This window comes from Loxodonta africana, chromosome 19 (assembly GCF_030014295.1).
Source record: "Loxodonta africana isolate mLoxAfr1 chromosome 19, mLoxAfr1.hap2, whole genome shotgun sequence".
NCBI lineage: Eukaryota > Metazoa > Chordata > Mammalia > Proboscidea > Elephantidae > Loxodonta > Loxodonta africana.
Window position 1 is genome coordinate 45,442,853 of NC_087360.1, and position 17,847 is coordinate 45,460,699.

General features: G+C 40.9%; 1 protein-coding gene across 5 annotated transcripts in view; it reads left to right on the plus strand.

Annotated features, from left to right (window-relative positions):
* The window catches only part of PBK (PDZ binding kinase), a 66,618-nt gene that overhangs the window by 19,756 nt on the left and 29,015 nt on the right, over positions 1-17,847 (plus strand). For 3 of the 5 annotated variants that reach the window (XM_064272646.1, XM_010592344.3, XM_010592345.3), the window contains one exon: positions 17,503-17,580. In XM_064272646.1, coding sequence (XP_064128716.1) covers positions 17,503-17,580 — 78 coding nt within the window. Of the gene's footprint in view, positions 1-2,559; positions 2,693-17,502; positions 17,581-17,847 lie in introns of those variants that run through there. The other 2 variants (XM_023550976.2, XM_023550974.2) reach the window with 2 other exon arrangements.

Consider the following 17,847-nt stretch of genomic DNA (forward strand, 5'->3'; position numbering starts at 1 on the left):
TACTTTGCCTGTTGATCTAGAGGCATAAGGAGCCCAAAGTGGCCAGGTGGCATTCTTAGCATCCAGTTCAATGGAATCAGTGATGTGTGTCTCCAAGTGGGAGCATTCCTTTCTTTGGAACTAAGACCTCCAGACCTGCAGAGCATAAGGTGATGGGGACAGGAAGCAAAAATTTTGCGAGTGAGTCACTATAAGTAAAGGTGAGTGATGCCACTCTCATTTCCACCCCTTGACTCCTAGACCCACGAATCCTGGCTGTGGGAGAAACAGCACCATATATTGGATACTGGTTTAGAGCATATACAGCCTCCTGGAGAACATTGCCCCAACCTTTCAAGGTATTGCCACCTAGCTGGTGCCGTAGTTGTCTTAGAAGGCCTTTCCATTGTTCTTTTGAGCTAGCTGCTTCAGGATGATGGGGAACGTGGTAAGACCACTGAATTCTGTGAGCATGGGCCCACTGTTGTGCTTAATTTGCTGTGATGTAAGTCCTTTGATCTGAGACAATGCTATGTAGTATACCATGATGGTGGATAAGGCATTCTATAAGTCCACGGATGGTAGTTTTGGCAGAAGCATTGCCTGCAAGGAAGGCAAATCCATATCCAGGGTAAGTGTCTATTCCAGTAAGGACAAAATGCTGCCCTTTCTATGATGGAAATGGTCCCATGTAATCAACTTGCCAGCAGGTTGCTGCCTGATCAGCTTGAGGAATGGTGCCATATCGGGGACTCACTATTTGTCTCTGCTGCTGGCATACTGGGCACTCAGCAGTGGCTGTAGCCAAGTCAGCTTTGGTGAGTGGAAGTCCATGTTGCTGAGCCCAGGCATAACCTCCATCCCTGCCACCATGGCCACTTTGTTCATGAACCCATTGAGCAATGATGGTAGTAGCTGGGGAAAGAGAATGACTAGTTTCCATAGAACGGATCATCCTGTCCACTTGATTGTTAAAGTCATTCTCTGCTGAGGTCACCCTTTGATGACCATTCACATGAGAAATGAATATCTTTACTTATTTGGCCCATTCAGAGAGGTCTATCCACGTACCTCTTCCCCATAAATCCTTGTCTCCAATTTTCCGATTATGTTCCTTCCATGCCCCTGACCATCCAGCCAAACCATTGGCCACAGCCCGTGAATCAGTATACAGTCGCACATCTGGCCATTTCTCCTTCCAAGCAAAGTGAACAACCAGATGCACTGCTGAAAGTTCTGCCCATTGAGAGAATTTCCCTTCTCCACTATCCTTCAGGGAGGTCCCAGAAAGGGGCCGTAGTGCTGCTGCTGTCCACTTTCGAGTGGTGCCTGCATATCTTGCAGAACCATCTGTAAACCAGGAACAAATTTTCTCTTCTTCAGTCAACTGATCATAAGGAACTCCCCATGAGACTATAGGTGCAGACGAGGAGATGGAAGGTAATGTGACAGGTGTGGAGACCATGGGCATTTGGGCTACTTCCTCATGCAACTTACTTGAGCCTTCAGGTCCTCCTCGGGCCCGATCTCATATATACCACTTCCATTTAACGATGGAATGCTGCCGTGCACGTCCATCTTTATCGTTTCATGATGGGCAGTTCAGGCCACATGGTTAAGGGTTCAGTCTCTTCTAAGGCCCAATAACAAGCCAAAAGCTGTTTCTCAAAAGGAAAGTAGTTATCTGTAGAAGATGGCAGGGCTTTGCTCCAAAATCCTAAGGGTCTGCACTGTGATTTACCATTATGGGCCTGCTGAAGACTCCAAACAACATCTCTGTCTGCCACTGACACTTCAAACACCATTGGATCAGCTGGATCATATACGCAAAGTGGCAGAGCCACTTGCACAGCAGCCCGAACCTGTTGTAGAGCTTTCTTTTTTTCTGGGCCCCACTCAAAACTAGCAGCTTTTTGAAACACTTGATAAATAGGCTGGAGTAGCATACCCAAGTAAGGAATATGTTGCCTCCAAAATCCAAACGGTCCTACTGGGTGTCATTCCTTCTTTTTAATTGTGGTAGTAGTCAGGTTCAATAACTTATCCTTCACTTTAGAAGGAATATCTTGACATTCCCCATGACACTGGACTGCTAGAAATTTCACTGAGGTGGAAGGTGCCTGAATATTTGTGGGATTAGTTTCCTACCCTCTAGCATGCAAATGTTTTTACCAATAAGTCCACAGTCATTGATGCTTTTTCCTTATTAGGTCCAATCAGCATAATGTCATCCATGTAATGGACCAGTGTGATGTCTTGTGGAATGGAACCGCAGTCAAGGTCCCTGCGCACTAAATTAAGACATAGGGCTGGAGAGTTGATGTGGCTCTGAGGTAGGCAAGTGAAGGTGTATTGCTGGCCTTGCCAGCTGAAGGCAAACTGCTCCTGATGGTCCTTTGAAACAGGTATGGAGAAAAAGCCATTAGCCAGATGAATAGCTTTGTACCAGGTAGTGGGAGATGTATTAATTTGCTTAAGCAATGAAACTATATCTGGAACAGCAGCTGCAGTCAGTCACCACCTGGTTAAGTTTTTGATGATCTACTGTCATTCTTCAAGATCCATCTGTTTTTTGCACAGGCCAAATAGGTGAATTGAATGGGGACATGGTGGGAATCGCCACTCCTGCATCCTTCAAGTCACTTGATGGTGGCAGTAATCTCTGCAGTCCCTCCAGGAATGCGGTATTGCTTTTGGTTTACTATTTTCCTAGGTAGGGACAGTTCTAATGGCATCTACTTGGATTTTCCTACCATAATAGCCCTTACTGTATTTGTCAGGGATCCATTGTGGGGATTCTGCCAGTTGCTGAATGTATCTGTTCCAATTATGCATTCTGGTACTGGAGAAATCACTACAGGATGGTTCGGGGACCCACTGGACCTGTTGTGAGATGGACATGTGCCAAGACTCCATTAATAATGTGACCTCCACTCTGACTGGTGGGCCACAGTGATGTTTTGGGTCTCCTGGAATTAGTGTCAGTTCAGAGCTAGTATCCAGTAATCCTTGAAAAGTCTGATTATTTCCTTTTCCCCAGTAAAGAGTCAGTTTCGTAAAAGGCCGTAGATCCCTTTGGGAAAGGCTGGAGAAAGATTAACAGTAAAAAATTTTTGGCAGTGTATTGGAGTCCTTCCTCATGGGTACCCAGCCTCTCCTTCATTTATGGGGTTGTGAATCTTTAAACTTGCTCAAACCTGGGAATTGATTGAGGAACCGTGAATTAGACTGTTGTTCACTTGACCTAGAATTCATTCGTTTGTGCAGATCAAGTAAATATTTAGTAGATTTCTTATCCATTTCACTCTTAGGGGCACCATGACTAAGTAGCCAATGCCATAAGTCCATATGAGTCAGACTATTCTAATTACTGCCTTGACTCCACTGACCATTGCTGTAACCACGCCCACCTTGTCTTTGTCAATTGAGTGCAACCACTTGGCCCCTACTACCATGGAGTGCAATCAATCCCATTGTAGTTAGTTGTCTTAATTCAGTTAGGGCAATTCCCACTGTCAAATTTGATTTACATAAAATAGTAACCACAGTAGTCTTCAGGGATGCTGGAGCTCCCCTCACAAATTTATTCCTCACAGTTGTGGTAAAAGGTGTCCTCTGGGCACTCCATGTATAGGTCTGTGGGTCTAACCTGATAAATCCACTCTAGCATGCCAATTTCCCTAAGTCTTTGAGTACCTTCTTCTAAAGTATACCAAGGCAGCTCTGATACTTCAACTTGATTTAGTGTAGACGACTTTGTAATCCATGCTCAGCAACCCAATCAAATAAAGTCTTAGATCCTTTCCTAACTTCTTAAGCTCAAACACTGGAGAATCTGTGTTTAGTGGACCCATATCAATGAAATTAGACTGATCCATCTTTATGTTCCTTACACCATTATCCCACACCCTTCATAGCCATTCCCACACATATTCTCCATGCATCTGTTTGTACACATTAGAAAAGTCAAGCAGTTCTTTTGGAGTATAGCATACCTCCTCCTGGGTCACACTTCGTACTTCACCTTTTGGGGGTCACAGGGACTTAAGTCTAGTTATTGGCCTAGAAGCCAGAATGGTTAGTGTGGAATTGTTTTGAGAACATTCAGCATTGTCTTGTAAAGCATCTGCCTCAGGCAATGCCCCCAGGCAATGACTCAGGCAAGAGCTTTTTAGAGGCAGCTGGGCTAGGGCTCATCTCATTAGAAGGGAGTGGAGGGGCTAATGGTTTTTCTGGGCAGGGTGGTTTAGCAGACAAACATGAAGTAATCTCTTCAGATGGGAGTGGTTCTTCTGGCAGGAGTATTTCAATGGAATTTAGGGGCTCAGTGTCTCCAGCTTCTTTATTATCTGCCCATATGTCTCCATCCTAACTTTCAGGATCCCATTTCTTCCCCATCAATGTCCTTACTTTAACTTCAGACACCTCTCGAGTTTGGCAGTTGAGCTGGCACTGTAACTCAGCCACTCTTATAGTAAGACTCTGGGTTTGGTTTTCCGCAATTTCGGCTCTGTTACTACAAGAAATAAGTTTTTCTTTCAAAGCACAAGTGGAATCCATGACCTCGTTTATCTGGCAGTTGTGCTCTGACTCTGAAGCCCAGAGCACATCTCTTTCTTTCATGAGTTTGTCTAAAGTAGGACCAACCAAGCGGCTTCCTTATACTTCTCATTCTGACAAAACTGTAGAAAGATATCACACATGTGTTCACCCAGAGCCTCTCCTGTCATCAATACCTGATCTACCGGTGGTGATATTTTGTGGATTTGAATTGCCCTCTCATGCCATGCATTAGTAGTGCCCTCTTTACTGCTGGAAGCAGAGTCATCAACATCTTTTAAGACTAACCATACTTGAGAACCAGTTTAGAAAACTCATCCTTACAATTTTGTTTCTCTAGAATCACTCTCAGTACCAAATGTCTTAGGCTGGGTTCTCTAGAGAAGCAAAGCCAGTAAAGCATATAAATATATATATATATAAAATATATGTAGAGAGAGAGATTTATATCAAGGAAACAGCTCACACGATTGGATTAGGATTGGATTAGGATTGGATTAGGATAGAGGCTTCTCTTGATTCACATAGTGACTTGTAGTTTTCTTTCTTTAGGTCTTTTACATCTCTGGTTAGATTTATTCCTAAGTATTTTATTCTTCTTGAGGGCTATTGTAAATGGTATTGATTTGGTGATTTCCTCTTCAATGTTCTCTTTGTTGGTGTAGAGAAATTTGACTGATTTTATATGTTTATCTTGTATCTTGATACTTTGCTGAAATCCTCTGTTAATTCCAGTAGTTTTCTTGTGGATTCTTTGGTGTTTTCTATGTATAAGATCATATCATGTGTGAATAGGGATACTTTTACTTCTTTCTTAGCAATTTGGATGCCCTTTAGTTCTTTTTCTAGCCCAATTGCTCTCACCAGGATCTCTAACACCATGTTGAATAAGAGTGGTGATAAAGAGCATTCTTGTCTGGTTCCTGTTCTCAGACTCTCTCTGTTTAGGATGATGGTGGCTGTTGGCTTTGTGTAAATGCCCTTTATTACGTCAAGGAATTTCCCTTCTATTTCTATTTTGCTGAGAGATTTTTTATGATGAATGAGTGTTGGAGTTTGTCAAGTGCTTTTTCTTCATCAAATTTTTAAGATCATGTGGTTCTTATCTTTTGTTTTATTTATGAGATGGATTACATTGATTGTTTTTCTAATGTTGAACCATCCCTGCATACCTGGTATGAATCCCACTTGGTCATGATGGATTATTTTTTTGATATGCTGAATTCTATTGGCTAGAATTTTGTTGAGGTTTTTTGCATCTGTGTTCATGAGGGATATTGATCTATGATTTTCTTTTTTTGTGGTGTCTTTACCTGTCTTTGATATTAGGGTTACACTGGCTTCATAGAATGAGTTCGGGAGTATTCCATCTTTTTTTATGCTCTGAAATATCTTTAGGAGTAGTGGTGTTAACTCTTCCCTGGAAGTTTGATAGAATTCTCCAGTGAAGCCGTCAGGGTCAGGGCTTTTTTTTTTTTGTTGGGAGTTTTTTATATTATCTCTTCAATCTCTTTTGTTAGAGGTTTGTTTAGCTTTTCTCCCGTGATTTGTGTTAGTTTAGTTAGGTAGTGTGTTTCTTGAAATTTGTCCATTTTCTCTAGGTTTTCAAATTTTTGGGAGTAGAATTTTTAGTCATATTCTCTTATGATCCTTTTAATTTCCATTGGGTCTGTTGTGATATCGCCCATTTCATATCTTATTCTGGTTCTATGTTTTCTCTCCTGTTTTTCTTTTGTCATTTGGCCCATCAATTTTGTTGATCTTTTCAGAGAACCATCTTTTGGTCTTGTTGACTCTTCCAATTGTTTTTCTATTCTCTATTTCATTTATTTCTGCTTTAATCTTTATTATTTCCTTTCTTCTCATGCCCGAGGGCTTCTTTTGGTGCTCTCTTTTTGTTTTTCGAGTTGTATGGGGAATGCTTTGATTTTGGCCCTTCTTTTTGGATGTGTGCATTAATTGCTATAAATTGCCCTCTGATCACTGCTTTTGCTGAGTCCCAAAAGTTGTGGTAGGATGTGTTTTCATTCGTATATGTTTCTATGAATTTCTTTATTCTGTCCTTTATTTCTTCTATAATCCAGTAGTTTTTGAGCAAGGTGTTGTTCAGTTTCCATGTATTTGATTTTTTTTTCTACGTGCTAAGTGCTGCGGCTGCCAACCAAAGGGTCGGCAGTTCGAATCTGCCAGGCGCACCTTGGAAACTCTATGGGGCAGTTCTTCTCTGTCCTATAGGGTCACTATGAGTTGGAATCGACTCGACGGCACTGGGTTTGGTTTTTTGGGTTTATTTCTGTTATTGATTTCTACTTTTATGGCTTTATGATCTGAAAAGATGCTTTGTAATATTTTGATGTTTTGGATTCTGTTAAGGCTTGCTTTGTGGCCTAATATGTGGTCTATTCTGGAGAATGTTCCATGTGCGTTGGAAAAGAAAGTATACTTGGCTGTTGTTGGGTGCAGTGTGCTGTATATGTCAATGAGGTCAAGTTCGTTGATTGTGGCATTTACAGCTTTCATATCTTTATTGAGTTTCTTTCTAGATGTTCTGTTTTTCACTGAAGTGGTGTGGTGAAGACTCCTACTATTATTGTGGAGCTGCTTTTTCTCTTTTCAATGCTGTTAGAGTTTGTCTTATGTATTTTGGAGCCCTGTTATTCTGTGCATATATATTTATTATGGTTGTATCCTCCCGGTGTATTGACTCTTTAATCATTATATGGTGTTTTTCCTTATCCTTTGTGGTGGATTAAAAATCTATTTTGTCAAAGATGACTATTGCCACTTCTGCTCTTTTTCGATTGTTGTTTGCTGGATATATATTTTTTCCATGCTTTGAGTTTTTGTTTGGGTCTTTAAGGTGTGCATTGTGGATTGATTTGTGTCCCCCAAAAATATCTGTCAACTTGGCTAGGTCATGATTCCCTTGTATGGTTGTCCGCCATTATATGTGACTTTCCTGTATGTTGTCAATCCTATCACTATGATATAATAAGATGGATTAGAGGCAGTTATATTGATGAGATCTGAAAGATTAGGTAGTGTCTTAAGCCAATCTCTTCTGAGATATAAAAGAGAGAAGTGAGCAGAGAAACGTGGGGACCTCATACCACTAAGAAAGCAGCATCAGGAGCAGACCACGTCCTTTGGACCTGAGGTCCCTGTACCAAGATGCTCCCAGACCAATGGAAGATTGATGACAAGGACCTTCTTCCAGAGTCAACAGAGGGGGAAAGCCTTCCTCTGGAGCCGGGACCCTCAATTCAGACTTGTAGCCTACTGAACTGTGAGGGAATAAACTAATCTCTGTTAAAGCCATCCATTTTTGGCATTTCTGTTATAGCAGCACTAGATGACTAAGACAGTGTGTCTGTTGTAGGCCAACATATAGGTGGACTGTGCTTTTTATACCTTCTGCTACTTTCTGTCTCTTTATTGGTGCATTTAGTCCATTTACATTCACCGTAATTATTGATAGGTGTGAGTTTAGTTCTGTCATTTTCATGTCTTTTTTGTGTGTTTATCGACAGTTTCTTTGTTCCACTTAATTTTCTGTACTGACTCATCTTTATTTTCTTTTCATCTTTTTCATTGTTGCTGATTTTGTATTTGTGGAGTCTTTGTTTTCCTTTTTTTTTTTTTAATTTTGATGGGAAGATTTGTTAGTTTCCTTTGTGGTTACCTTTAAATTTACCTCTAGTTTTCTAAGTTTAAATTAATCTTTTATTTCTTGATTTTACTTTAACTCCCTCTCTATACGAAAGTTCTGCGACTGCACTATTTAATCCCTCTTTTTTTTCCTTTTTATGGTGTCCTTGCTTACATGTTGACATCTGTTTCCCTATTTTCTGTCTTTAACTTTGACTTATTTTTGTGACTTCCCCATCTGGGTTGATATCTGTTTGTCCCGTTCTGTGTTCTAGTCTTGGGTTGTTATCTGATATTGTTGGTTCTCTAGCTGAAGGACTCCCTTTAATATTTCTTATAATTTTGGCTTGGGTTTTACAAATTCCATTAACTTCTGTTTATCTGGAAATACTCTAAATTTGCCATCATGTTTGAGAGACATTTTTGTAGGATTTATAATTCTCTGCTGGCAATTTTTTTCCTTCAAGGCTTTGTATGTTTCATCCCATTGCCTTCTTAGCTGCATGGTTTCTGCTGTGTAGTCAGAACTTAGTGTTACTGACTCTCCTTTGTAGGTGACTTTTCATTTATCCCTAGCTGCTTTTAAAATCCTGTATCTTTGGTTTTGGCAAGTTTGGTTATAATATGTCTTGGTGACTTTCTTTTGGGAACTACCCTGTATGAGGTTTGATAAGCTTCTGGATAGATATCTTCTCATGTTTCACGATATCAGGGAGGTTTTCTACTAAGAAATCTTCAACAATTCTCTCTCTGTTTTCTGTTACCCCCCACCCCCACCCCTGGTACTCCAGTCACTTGTAGGTTATTCCTCTTGATAGAGTCCGACATAATTCTTAGTTTCTTCATTTTTTAAAATTCTTTCATCTGATTTTTTCTCAAATAAAATGGTGTCAAGTGACTTTAATCTCACTAATTCTGACTACTGTTGCCTCAATTCTGCTCCTGTGACCTTCTGTTGAGTTGTCTAATTCTGAAATTTTATTGTTAACCTTTTGGATTTCTATTTGTTTTCTTTCTATGGATTCTAGCAGCCTGTGAAATTTGTCATTCTTATGTATCACTTTCCTGAATTCCTCTGTTACTTTGTCTCTATGTTCCTTGACTTGGTCTGAGTTTTACCTGATCTTTTGAAGAGCTCTGTATGTTAATCTTTTGAATTCCACCTCTGGTCATTCCAAGACCTTCTCTTCCTCCCGGAGGTTTCCTGGTTCTTCGTTTTGGTTGCTTGCTGGAGCCATCTTGATCTGGCTCTCTATGTAATTTGATATTAACTGTTATCTCTGAGCCATCAATAAGTTATTATATTTATTTATTGTATTTTTGCTTACTGTATCCTAGCTTTTAGTTTTGTTTTGATATGCCCAAATAGACTTTGTGTGTGAGTGGTTTGGTTATTGGTGTCTTTGAAGCTCTCCTGTCCTGTCACTAGGTGGTTAGAACTGCTACTAGGTGTATGAGCCCAGAAGTCCATTTACTTTTCTTGTGTGGTTTCTGCTTAGGTGTCCTGGTCATCAGTCACTGAGTGTGTTATACAGACTCTCACCTACAGACCTAGATGGCAGGGCTCCATGGGGGTGATTTCAGCATGCATAGGTATCTGGCTGCAGTAGGGGACTATGTTCTGAACACGATAGGAGACTGATGGCTGCACCTGAGTGCCTCGGTGGAAGGCATTCCCCTGTCCCTTAAAATGCATAGGTGGGTGGGTTTTGTAGTTGATCTTTGGGCATCCAAAGCTGTTGGCTGTAGGGACTGGGAGGCATCATTTATTCTCGGACCCCTGTCATGGGTGGCTAGGTGGAATAGGTGAAGCTGCCAGTGCTAAGGCCCTTGATGTGTGTGTATGAAACCAAACCAAGCCAAACCCACTGCTGTCGAGTCGTTTCCAACTCATAGTGACCCTATAGGACAGAGTAGACCTGCCCAATAGAGTTTCCAAGGAGGCCTGGCGGATTTGAACTGCCAACCTCTTGGTTAGCAGCTGTAGCACTTAACCACTGCGTACCCTGCTTAATGGGCAGGGTGGTGTCAAATGTTGTGAATCTGCCACTTCCACTTGGCTGCCGCAGTTGAAATAGGCTTCAGGTATAGACCCTGTTGTTCTGTGCTAATAAGGGTCTACGCTGTTGAATCAGCCCACACAGGGCTTGGCAGAGGTTAAAGGCATTTAAAGTCCATGGAGCCTTTATGCCTGTGCCTAGCCTAGGCTAAGGGGCAGTGCCTGCCCTGAGTTCACGGTTTAGGGGGCCTGGCGATTTTTTAAAGTGGTGAGACTGGTTTGAGTGCGGTTAGTCCTGACTGCCCATCTTGGGGGAGTTGGCATTTTTGTTTGTTTTTTTCCCTAAGGTCAGGAGACTGTTTTGGGTGTGGTAGTTACTGTTTCCGGCTTAGGGGGTGTGGCAGTTATTGAATATTTCTGAACTGGTATTGGAGTAGGAGCAAGGAGCAGAGCAGGAAGCGGAAGGGATGAAGGGAAAAGAGGTACTTCTCCACTATGAAAGTCTCAGAGGGGGAAGCGTTGTTTTGATCCCGTATGGCAAGTTAGATGCTTTCACTTAACTTTCACACATACAGCGCTGCTTCCCTCTGGCTCTGGTGGTTTGTGTAGACTGTCCACCGCTCAGTCTCTCCTTGATGTAAAATGCGTCTCAAGCTCTACTGCTTGCCTCAGCCCATGTGTGCCAGCTGATCTAGCCCGCCGGGTTCCAGCTAGCTCATGTCTGGCACTTTGTCACTGCTTCTGAACTGTCTCCTTCCCCCTGCCACTCAGCCCAACTCCTCAACTTTGTCTTTGATGTTCAGGGCTGATAGATTGTCATGTGTAGTAGATTCACTTGATTTTGGGGTCTTTGTTGTAAGAGAGACCACAGGAAGCATCTGGCTATTCCGCCATCTTGGCCTTACCACTAATTGTAGTTTTTTTGTAGAAACTTTGTGTCCTCCAGCAGCTAAGATTATACTACCTTCAATGCAAATTTAGTAGGAGGTGGAACATACCAATAAATTGTCAACATACTGTAGTAATTTAGATTCATTTTTAAGTTGCAGAGGCTGCAAATCATCATGAAGTATTTGAGAAAAGTAAGTGGGAGTTTCAGCGAAACCCTGAGGCATTATAAAAAATAAAGTTTGGGTAAATTGTTGGTTATCCCAAGTAAAAGCAAACAAATATTGGCTGTCATGGTGGAGAGCAGTATTAAAGAATGTGCTACAAAGATCAATTACAGTGAAACATGTAGCATCTGGAGGAACATTAGAAAGCAATAAGTGAGGATTTGGGACTACTGAAAATCTAGATATAATGATGAGGTTAATAGCCCTTAAATCCTGTACAAACCTCCAGCCTCTGTTGTTTGATTTCTTAACAGGGAGTACAGAGGTGTTAGAAAGGCTGGTGCAGGGAAAATTAATCCTTTAGAAAGGAATTCCTTAATAATAGGTGTTAATCCCTCTTTAGTTTCTCATTTCAGGGGGTATTGAGGGAGCCTTGGTAAAGGCTTAGAGGTGTCTTCCTGAAATGTGATGGGTTCTGCTGATAAAAGTCATCCCACATTGGTAGATGTGGTGCCTCATAAGGCTTCAGGAATTAATGAAAAAAGATCAGAGGAAAATGGGTTAGAGGGGATTAAATTGTCTTTGTACATGACTGATGCTTGCAAACAGCAAACAGTTTCTTTATTTTGAATTAGTTCTGATTCAGATTCCTCATTAAGGGTGCTGGGGGGTTTGCCATGCTCAATGATATTTCTCCTTTTTCTGAAAATTGACACAAAAGGTGTTAGCCCAATGAATTAACAAAAATGTCAGGGCTAAGCAGAAAGGGATGTGTAAATTTGCAGTAGGGCCAAGGGAAATCAGAACAGGTTTTGAATGAATTAAAGTCTGTTCAAAAAAAAAAAAAATTTTTTTTTTTTTTTTACTTGATTTGTAACCCCCACAATTTTTGTGGTTTTAGTACTCTGGGGCAGGGGCTTTTATAAACAAGTGGGGCTAATTACAGAGAGGATGACTCCATAATTGATTGAAAATTTTCAAGGTTGTCCATTAACATACATGGTAGTTTCTTCTTGCAGGTTAAGTGCCCCCCAAAAAACCAAAACCAAACCTGCTGCCGTCGAGTCGATTCTGACTCATAGCGACCCTATTGGTTAGAGTGGAACTGCCCCATAGAGTTTCCAAGGAGCGCCTGGCGGATTCGAACTGCTGACCTCTTGGTTAGCAGCAGTAGCACTTAATCATTACGCCACCAGGATTTCCGGTTAAATGCCACCATAGGAGAATCCCCTGTTGTGTCCCCGGCGCCCCTTTATTCCGTATGTGGTGAAAGGTCCTCTGGCTTAAGCTGTTTCTTTTGATTGTCCTTTAACTTATAGCAGTACTTTTTCCATTGCCCAGGTTTCTTGCAATAATTGCAAGTACTGGGTTTAGTGCCTCCATAGGGCATGGATTTATTTTGCAGGTTAGGAGATTGCAGTTGTTGTAGTTGTAAGATCATTAATTTATTTACCTTGGAGGTTAGCTTAGTTTACATGGTCAGAGAGTTTGTGAGCCAAATTAGGTAGTTTGGCAATGGGGGCTGCTTTCCAATCTAGTCAGTGTCTTTTTACTATGACTGAAAGTTCAAGTTTGAGGCCAGATAATAAATACTGCATTGAAAGCTCCTGTAGCCCCAGGGGATGATGGATCAGTCCCAGATTGTGCAGCAAACCTTTGAAATAATATGATCCGGTAATCATATACACCCATATTTTTTTGTATGCAACAGTGAATTTTTGTCAATCTATTATTGGGGGAAAAGCAATCTTTTGCAAATAGCTCGAGAATCTTCTAACAGTTGGGCAGATGGTCTATTTAAGTCAAAACGTTGCCTGGTGGAAACCCCAGGTTCTGCTCTGCATGACTCATGTTAGCCGATAAACAAGAGACCGAGGTGGGAGAGTAGAAAGCACCTTTATTTTGTTGCATAAAGGAAGGAAATAGTTGGGGTTGCTGCCACCAAGGCTGCTCAGCAGGGGCAATGGGGAAGGTTACTTTTAAGGAGTTACAAGTAGGAAGTTCATACAAGTTACATCATTAACATTCTTAATCATACTACGCTGGTGCAATGGGGTTTACATATAACTTTATGTGTTGTGTGTTTAGAAAATGGCAGTTAAACTCCACCCCTAGGTGGGAAAGTTACTATGTATGAGGTCTAAATGGCGATCCTGAACGTCAACATGGCACCTAAACTGGTTTTCACCAATTTCCTCTAGTTTTGGGCAGCAGTTAAAGAGAGGGGAGCCAGGATTTAATTTAAAGCTACGGGGCGTGTGAAGCAAAGGAACCAGGATTTTAATGTAAAGCTATGGAGTATGCCGAGCAAACTGCTTGAGGCAGTGGAATTTTCTGCAACTTGGGCACCTCTGTCTTATAGAGCTAAACTGTCTTTGGTATTTCTCCATTCAGCTTGTTCTAACCACAGTTGGGCCTCCCCTGGCCCAGTTATCATGTGGACTAGTTGATACAAATCAGGGATGCAGGCTGGTAAGCCTCAACAAGGATTCTAAATTCCTAAGCAAACTTGTAAGGGTCCTTCCGCAGTTTTGGGAAACCTTTAGCAATGTTATGTAATTCTGAGCATGTCCGAGGAGTAAAAGTAATTTGGGGTGGATCCTAAATATCTGCACTGGGATGGATTTTAAAAGGCATTTCGGGAATAGGCTTTATGCTTCCTGTAGGTTCTTCAGGGAAAAGGGAAGTTCAAAGAGTTATCAGAAATCTTTGGTAGAATCAGAGGAGTAAGAAGACAGGGGAGAATACAAAGGAGAGGCAACCGGCAAAGGGGCAGATGGTCCCAGTACAACTTGGACAGTTGGAACAGAAATTTAACATTGCAATTCCTCATTTTGTTTAGTTAATTTAGAATGTAATCTTGTAGGGAAGTGGTTTTACTGTGATCAGGTTTTCTATAGGCTTCAAAATACCAATTAAAATAGGTGTACCATTGTTTCTGCTTAATTCAGGAGCCTTTCTCTTATAATTTATTGCACTGAAAACTCAATTTAGATAATTCAAAAAGAACCCAGAAGTGACCACGTATTTCCCACACTATCCTTAGGGAGATTACGCCAAATGGATAAATACAAGCAGGTAGCAGTGCCATGGTGCTTGTTCGTATATTGGGCCGGAGTACCAGTACCCAGAAACCCAGTGCCGTCGAGTCAATTCCGACTCATAGCAACCCTATAGGACAGAGTAGAACTGCCTCATAGAGTTTCCAAGGAGTGCCTGGCGGATTTGAACTGCTGACCCTTTGGTTAGCAGCTGTAGCACTTAACCACTATGCCACCAGGGTTTCCGGAGTACCAGTTTTTTGTAGGGAACTCTATATTGCCCTTAGATACGGCATTTTCCGTTTTCAAAGAAGGTTTGAATTTGTTCAAAGTTTAGGATTCTCAGACTCAACAATATCCTGATGGGAGGCACCAAGGGGTTTGGACAGTGTATTGCTTAAACTGGTGCATTCCTTTTCATTATGTGTTTTTGCTTGCGACCGACAGGCAGCCTAATGCTATGGCCTGTCTCACATCATGGCTTATCCTGCCATGTGAAACTTCAACCGCATCTATGGCAGGTGACCACTATATTGGCTTTTACTGGTCAGCTGGTGCCCTTGGTTTCTTTTGCTTATGGAGCTTGAGATTCCACAAACTCAAAAACTTTTAGGACAGTAAATTGCCCAGAAATTCACACTACTGCCACTAGTGGAGGCAAAATTTGGCAAAAAATTCTTGCAAGACCAGAATGAAAACAGGACAAAACTACACAAAGACAAAACAAAACAAAATCCTTTGCTAAGTCTCAAAGAGCTTCTTATGCAAGAAGGTGGAGCTTGAGATTCCAGAGGTTATTTACCTGCTGGAGACTTCAAGGAGTCTGTGGAGACTTATGGGCTAACGGGACCTGTGGTAGTACCGAAAGCTCTGGGCCCTTGACTCCCTGGGGTTGGTGAATATAGTGCACCATCGAATTCCACAATTCTGACACCAAGAAATGTCAAAGAGCAAACTGGAGTCTATTAAAAAGTAGTTTTATTAAAGGAGTAAGGCAATCCGGATTGGGCACGACTTCATGAGGATTCACAGAAGCATGCTGTTAAAAGAAAATTTTCACAGAAAAATACAGGAAAAAGTACAGGAATTTTTTCCCTGACTATATGTCATTTTATGTATTTATCCTAATGTGTTTGTTTGGAACTTGTTCACCACTGTGTCTCCAGTGCCTAGAACAATAAACATATGTTGACTGAATGAATGAAGAATAGCTTTACATTGGTAGATAGCAGCTTTGGAAAATCACTGAGGTGTTCCTTCACGACTTTCTTTGGGGAAAGATGGATGAGGGTGAGAGAAGGGGAATCAATCACATGGGGAAATTTTTTTCCAAATTAGAAGTGCCTCCTCCAACCCAGTCAACTAAATAATCTGTCCTTCCCTAAAGGCCTGAAACTGGTTCCAGAAATACTACTGTGGCTCTTTCCTTTAAGTTAAATGTCATTTGATAAAATAAGTATATTCTTGGCAGGTTCATGAAAAGGGGGTTGTCAGTATTCTAAATACAGGCAAATCTGACATTTGGGCATTTATATAGTAATTATAACTATATAAAAATATATATGAACAAATTTCTCATTAATAGACAAACTGGGCCTTTGAGTTTTTTCTTTTTTTCCCTCCCTCTGTGCACAGTTTTTAAAGATGCTATTAAGGAGTCTTTAAAAAAAGTTTAAGCAAATGTGTTCTCTATCTCCCAGTTTTGTGTTGACAGAAGACACAGGCTTCTAGACATGTAGGAACAGTCTTAAAACAAATAATCCAATGTGAAACTTAACTTTTTTTAAAGAAGAAATTAAAGTAATTTTTAAAAATTTTATAATAAGATTTTTTAAAGAAACGTTTCAGAAGAAAAAAAAGGTTGAGTTGATTTCTTGATATATGCAGTATTTACATAGACAATATTTTAACAGCTTTATTGAAACATATCTCACGTATGAAATGCACTCTTTGAAAATGTACAACTCAATGACTTTTAATACGGTCATGTGCTGCATAACATCCATTTGGACAATGCCTGACGGCATATATGTTCGTGGTCTTATAAGGTTTTTTTTTTTTTCCTTAAGGGAAAACAGCACTCCTTTTATTATTTTTCTCTAATGGTTTTAAAGACCCCCCCCACCCCCAAGCCCCAGAGTGAATGAATAGTAGGGCTCCAAGGTGCATTTCAATCCCCACAGCACCTCCTCTGCCTCCTTTTCCTCCTCCTGGCTTCACTCACCTGCTCAGCAGCTGTGTAGCCATTCACTTCCAGCGCAGGGCAGCACATGTTGCAGCTCCTCCGCTCCTACCACAGGCGCTGGCGGGGATGCTGGCCGGGTGCCTTAGTCATCTAGTGCTGCTATAACAGAAATACCACAAGTGGATGGCTTTAACGAAGCAAAATTTATTTCTTCACAGTAAAGTAGGCTAAAAGTCTAAATTCAAGGTGTCAGCTCCAGGGGAAGGCTTTCTCTCCTTGTCGGCTCTGGAGGAAGGTCCTTGTCCTCAATTTTCCCCTGGTCAAGGACCCCAGTGTCCAAAGGATGCACTCTGCTCCTGGTGCTGCTTTCTTGTGGTATAAGGCCCCCCCTCTGCTTGCTTCTCTTTCCTTTTTATCTCTTGAGAGATAAAAGGTGGTGCAGACCACATCCCAGGGAAACTCCCTTTACATTGGAGCAGGGATGTGACCTGGGTAAGGGTGGTGTTACAATCTCACTCTAACCCTCTTTAATGTAAAATTACAATCACAAAATGGAGGACAACCACACAATACTGGGAATCATTCATTAGTTGATAGACATTTGTATTGTTTCCAGTTCTTGGCTCTTACGAATAATACTGCTTGCATAGACAGTTTTAAAAAGGCTATAAGAGACTTGCTAGCAACTACTACTGGGAAGTGGGAGTGGAAATGCAGTGTGAGAGGGAGACATTTTTTACCTTTTTGTTCTAGGTGATTTTTTTTTTAACCAAGTAAATATATTACTTTCTAATTAACACATTTAAAAAAAGCCCAATTGCTAGTAAGTAATTTTAGGTAAGTCAGTGATTTTACCTCTCTAGCATTCAGTTTTCTCGTTGTAAATACAATTGGACTAAATATTTTTTATGGTGTTTTTGTTTTGAAATGTGTGTGTATATATATATACATGTATATATGCTTCGATGAGTGATAATTTTATGAGAATTTGTTCTTTGTAAATGCAGTGTAACTTTCAGTTTATTTTCATCACAGGACTTATAGTGGTTATTACAATGGAAGGAACAAATAATTTGAAGACGCCAAGCAAATTATGTGAAAAAAAGAAATCTGGTAAGATTGCTATTGGAAATACCTTAGTATTATTGTTGCGTGAACCTTTAATTCTCTCATGCACGATCAGGTTCAGTGTAAGTCTCCTTTATAATGTTTGTCTTGAAAATAAGCCTTGTTTTATTGGCCAGGGTTTGGCCACCTGCAGACTAATTTCATTAACATTCTAATAGATTTAGGAGTTCTCTGTAGTGAAGACTCAGCCTGAATTATTGAGAAACTACTTTTCTACCTTTTCCCTCCCATACATGCATTTCTCTTTTGAGG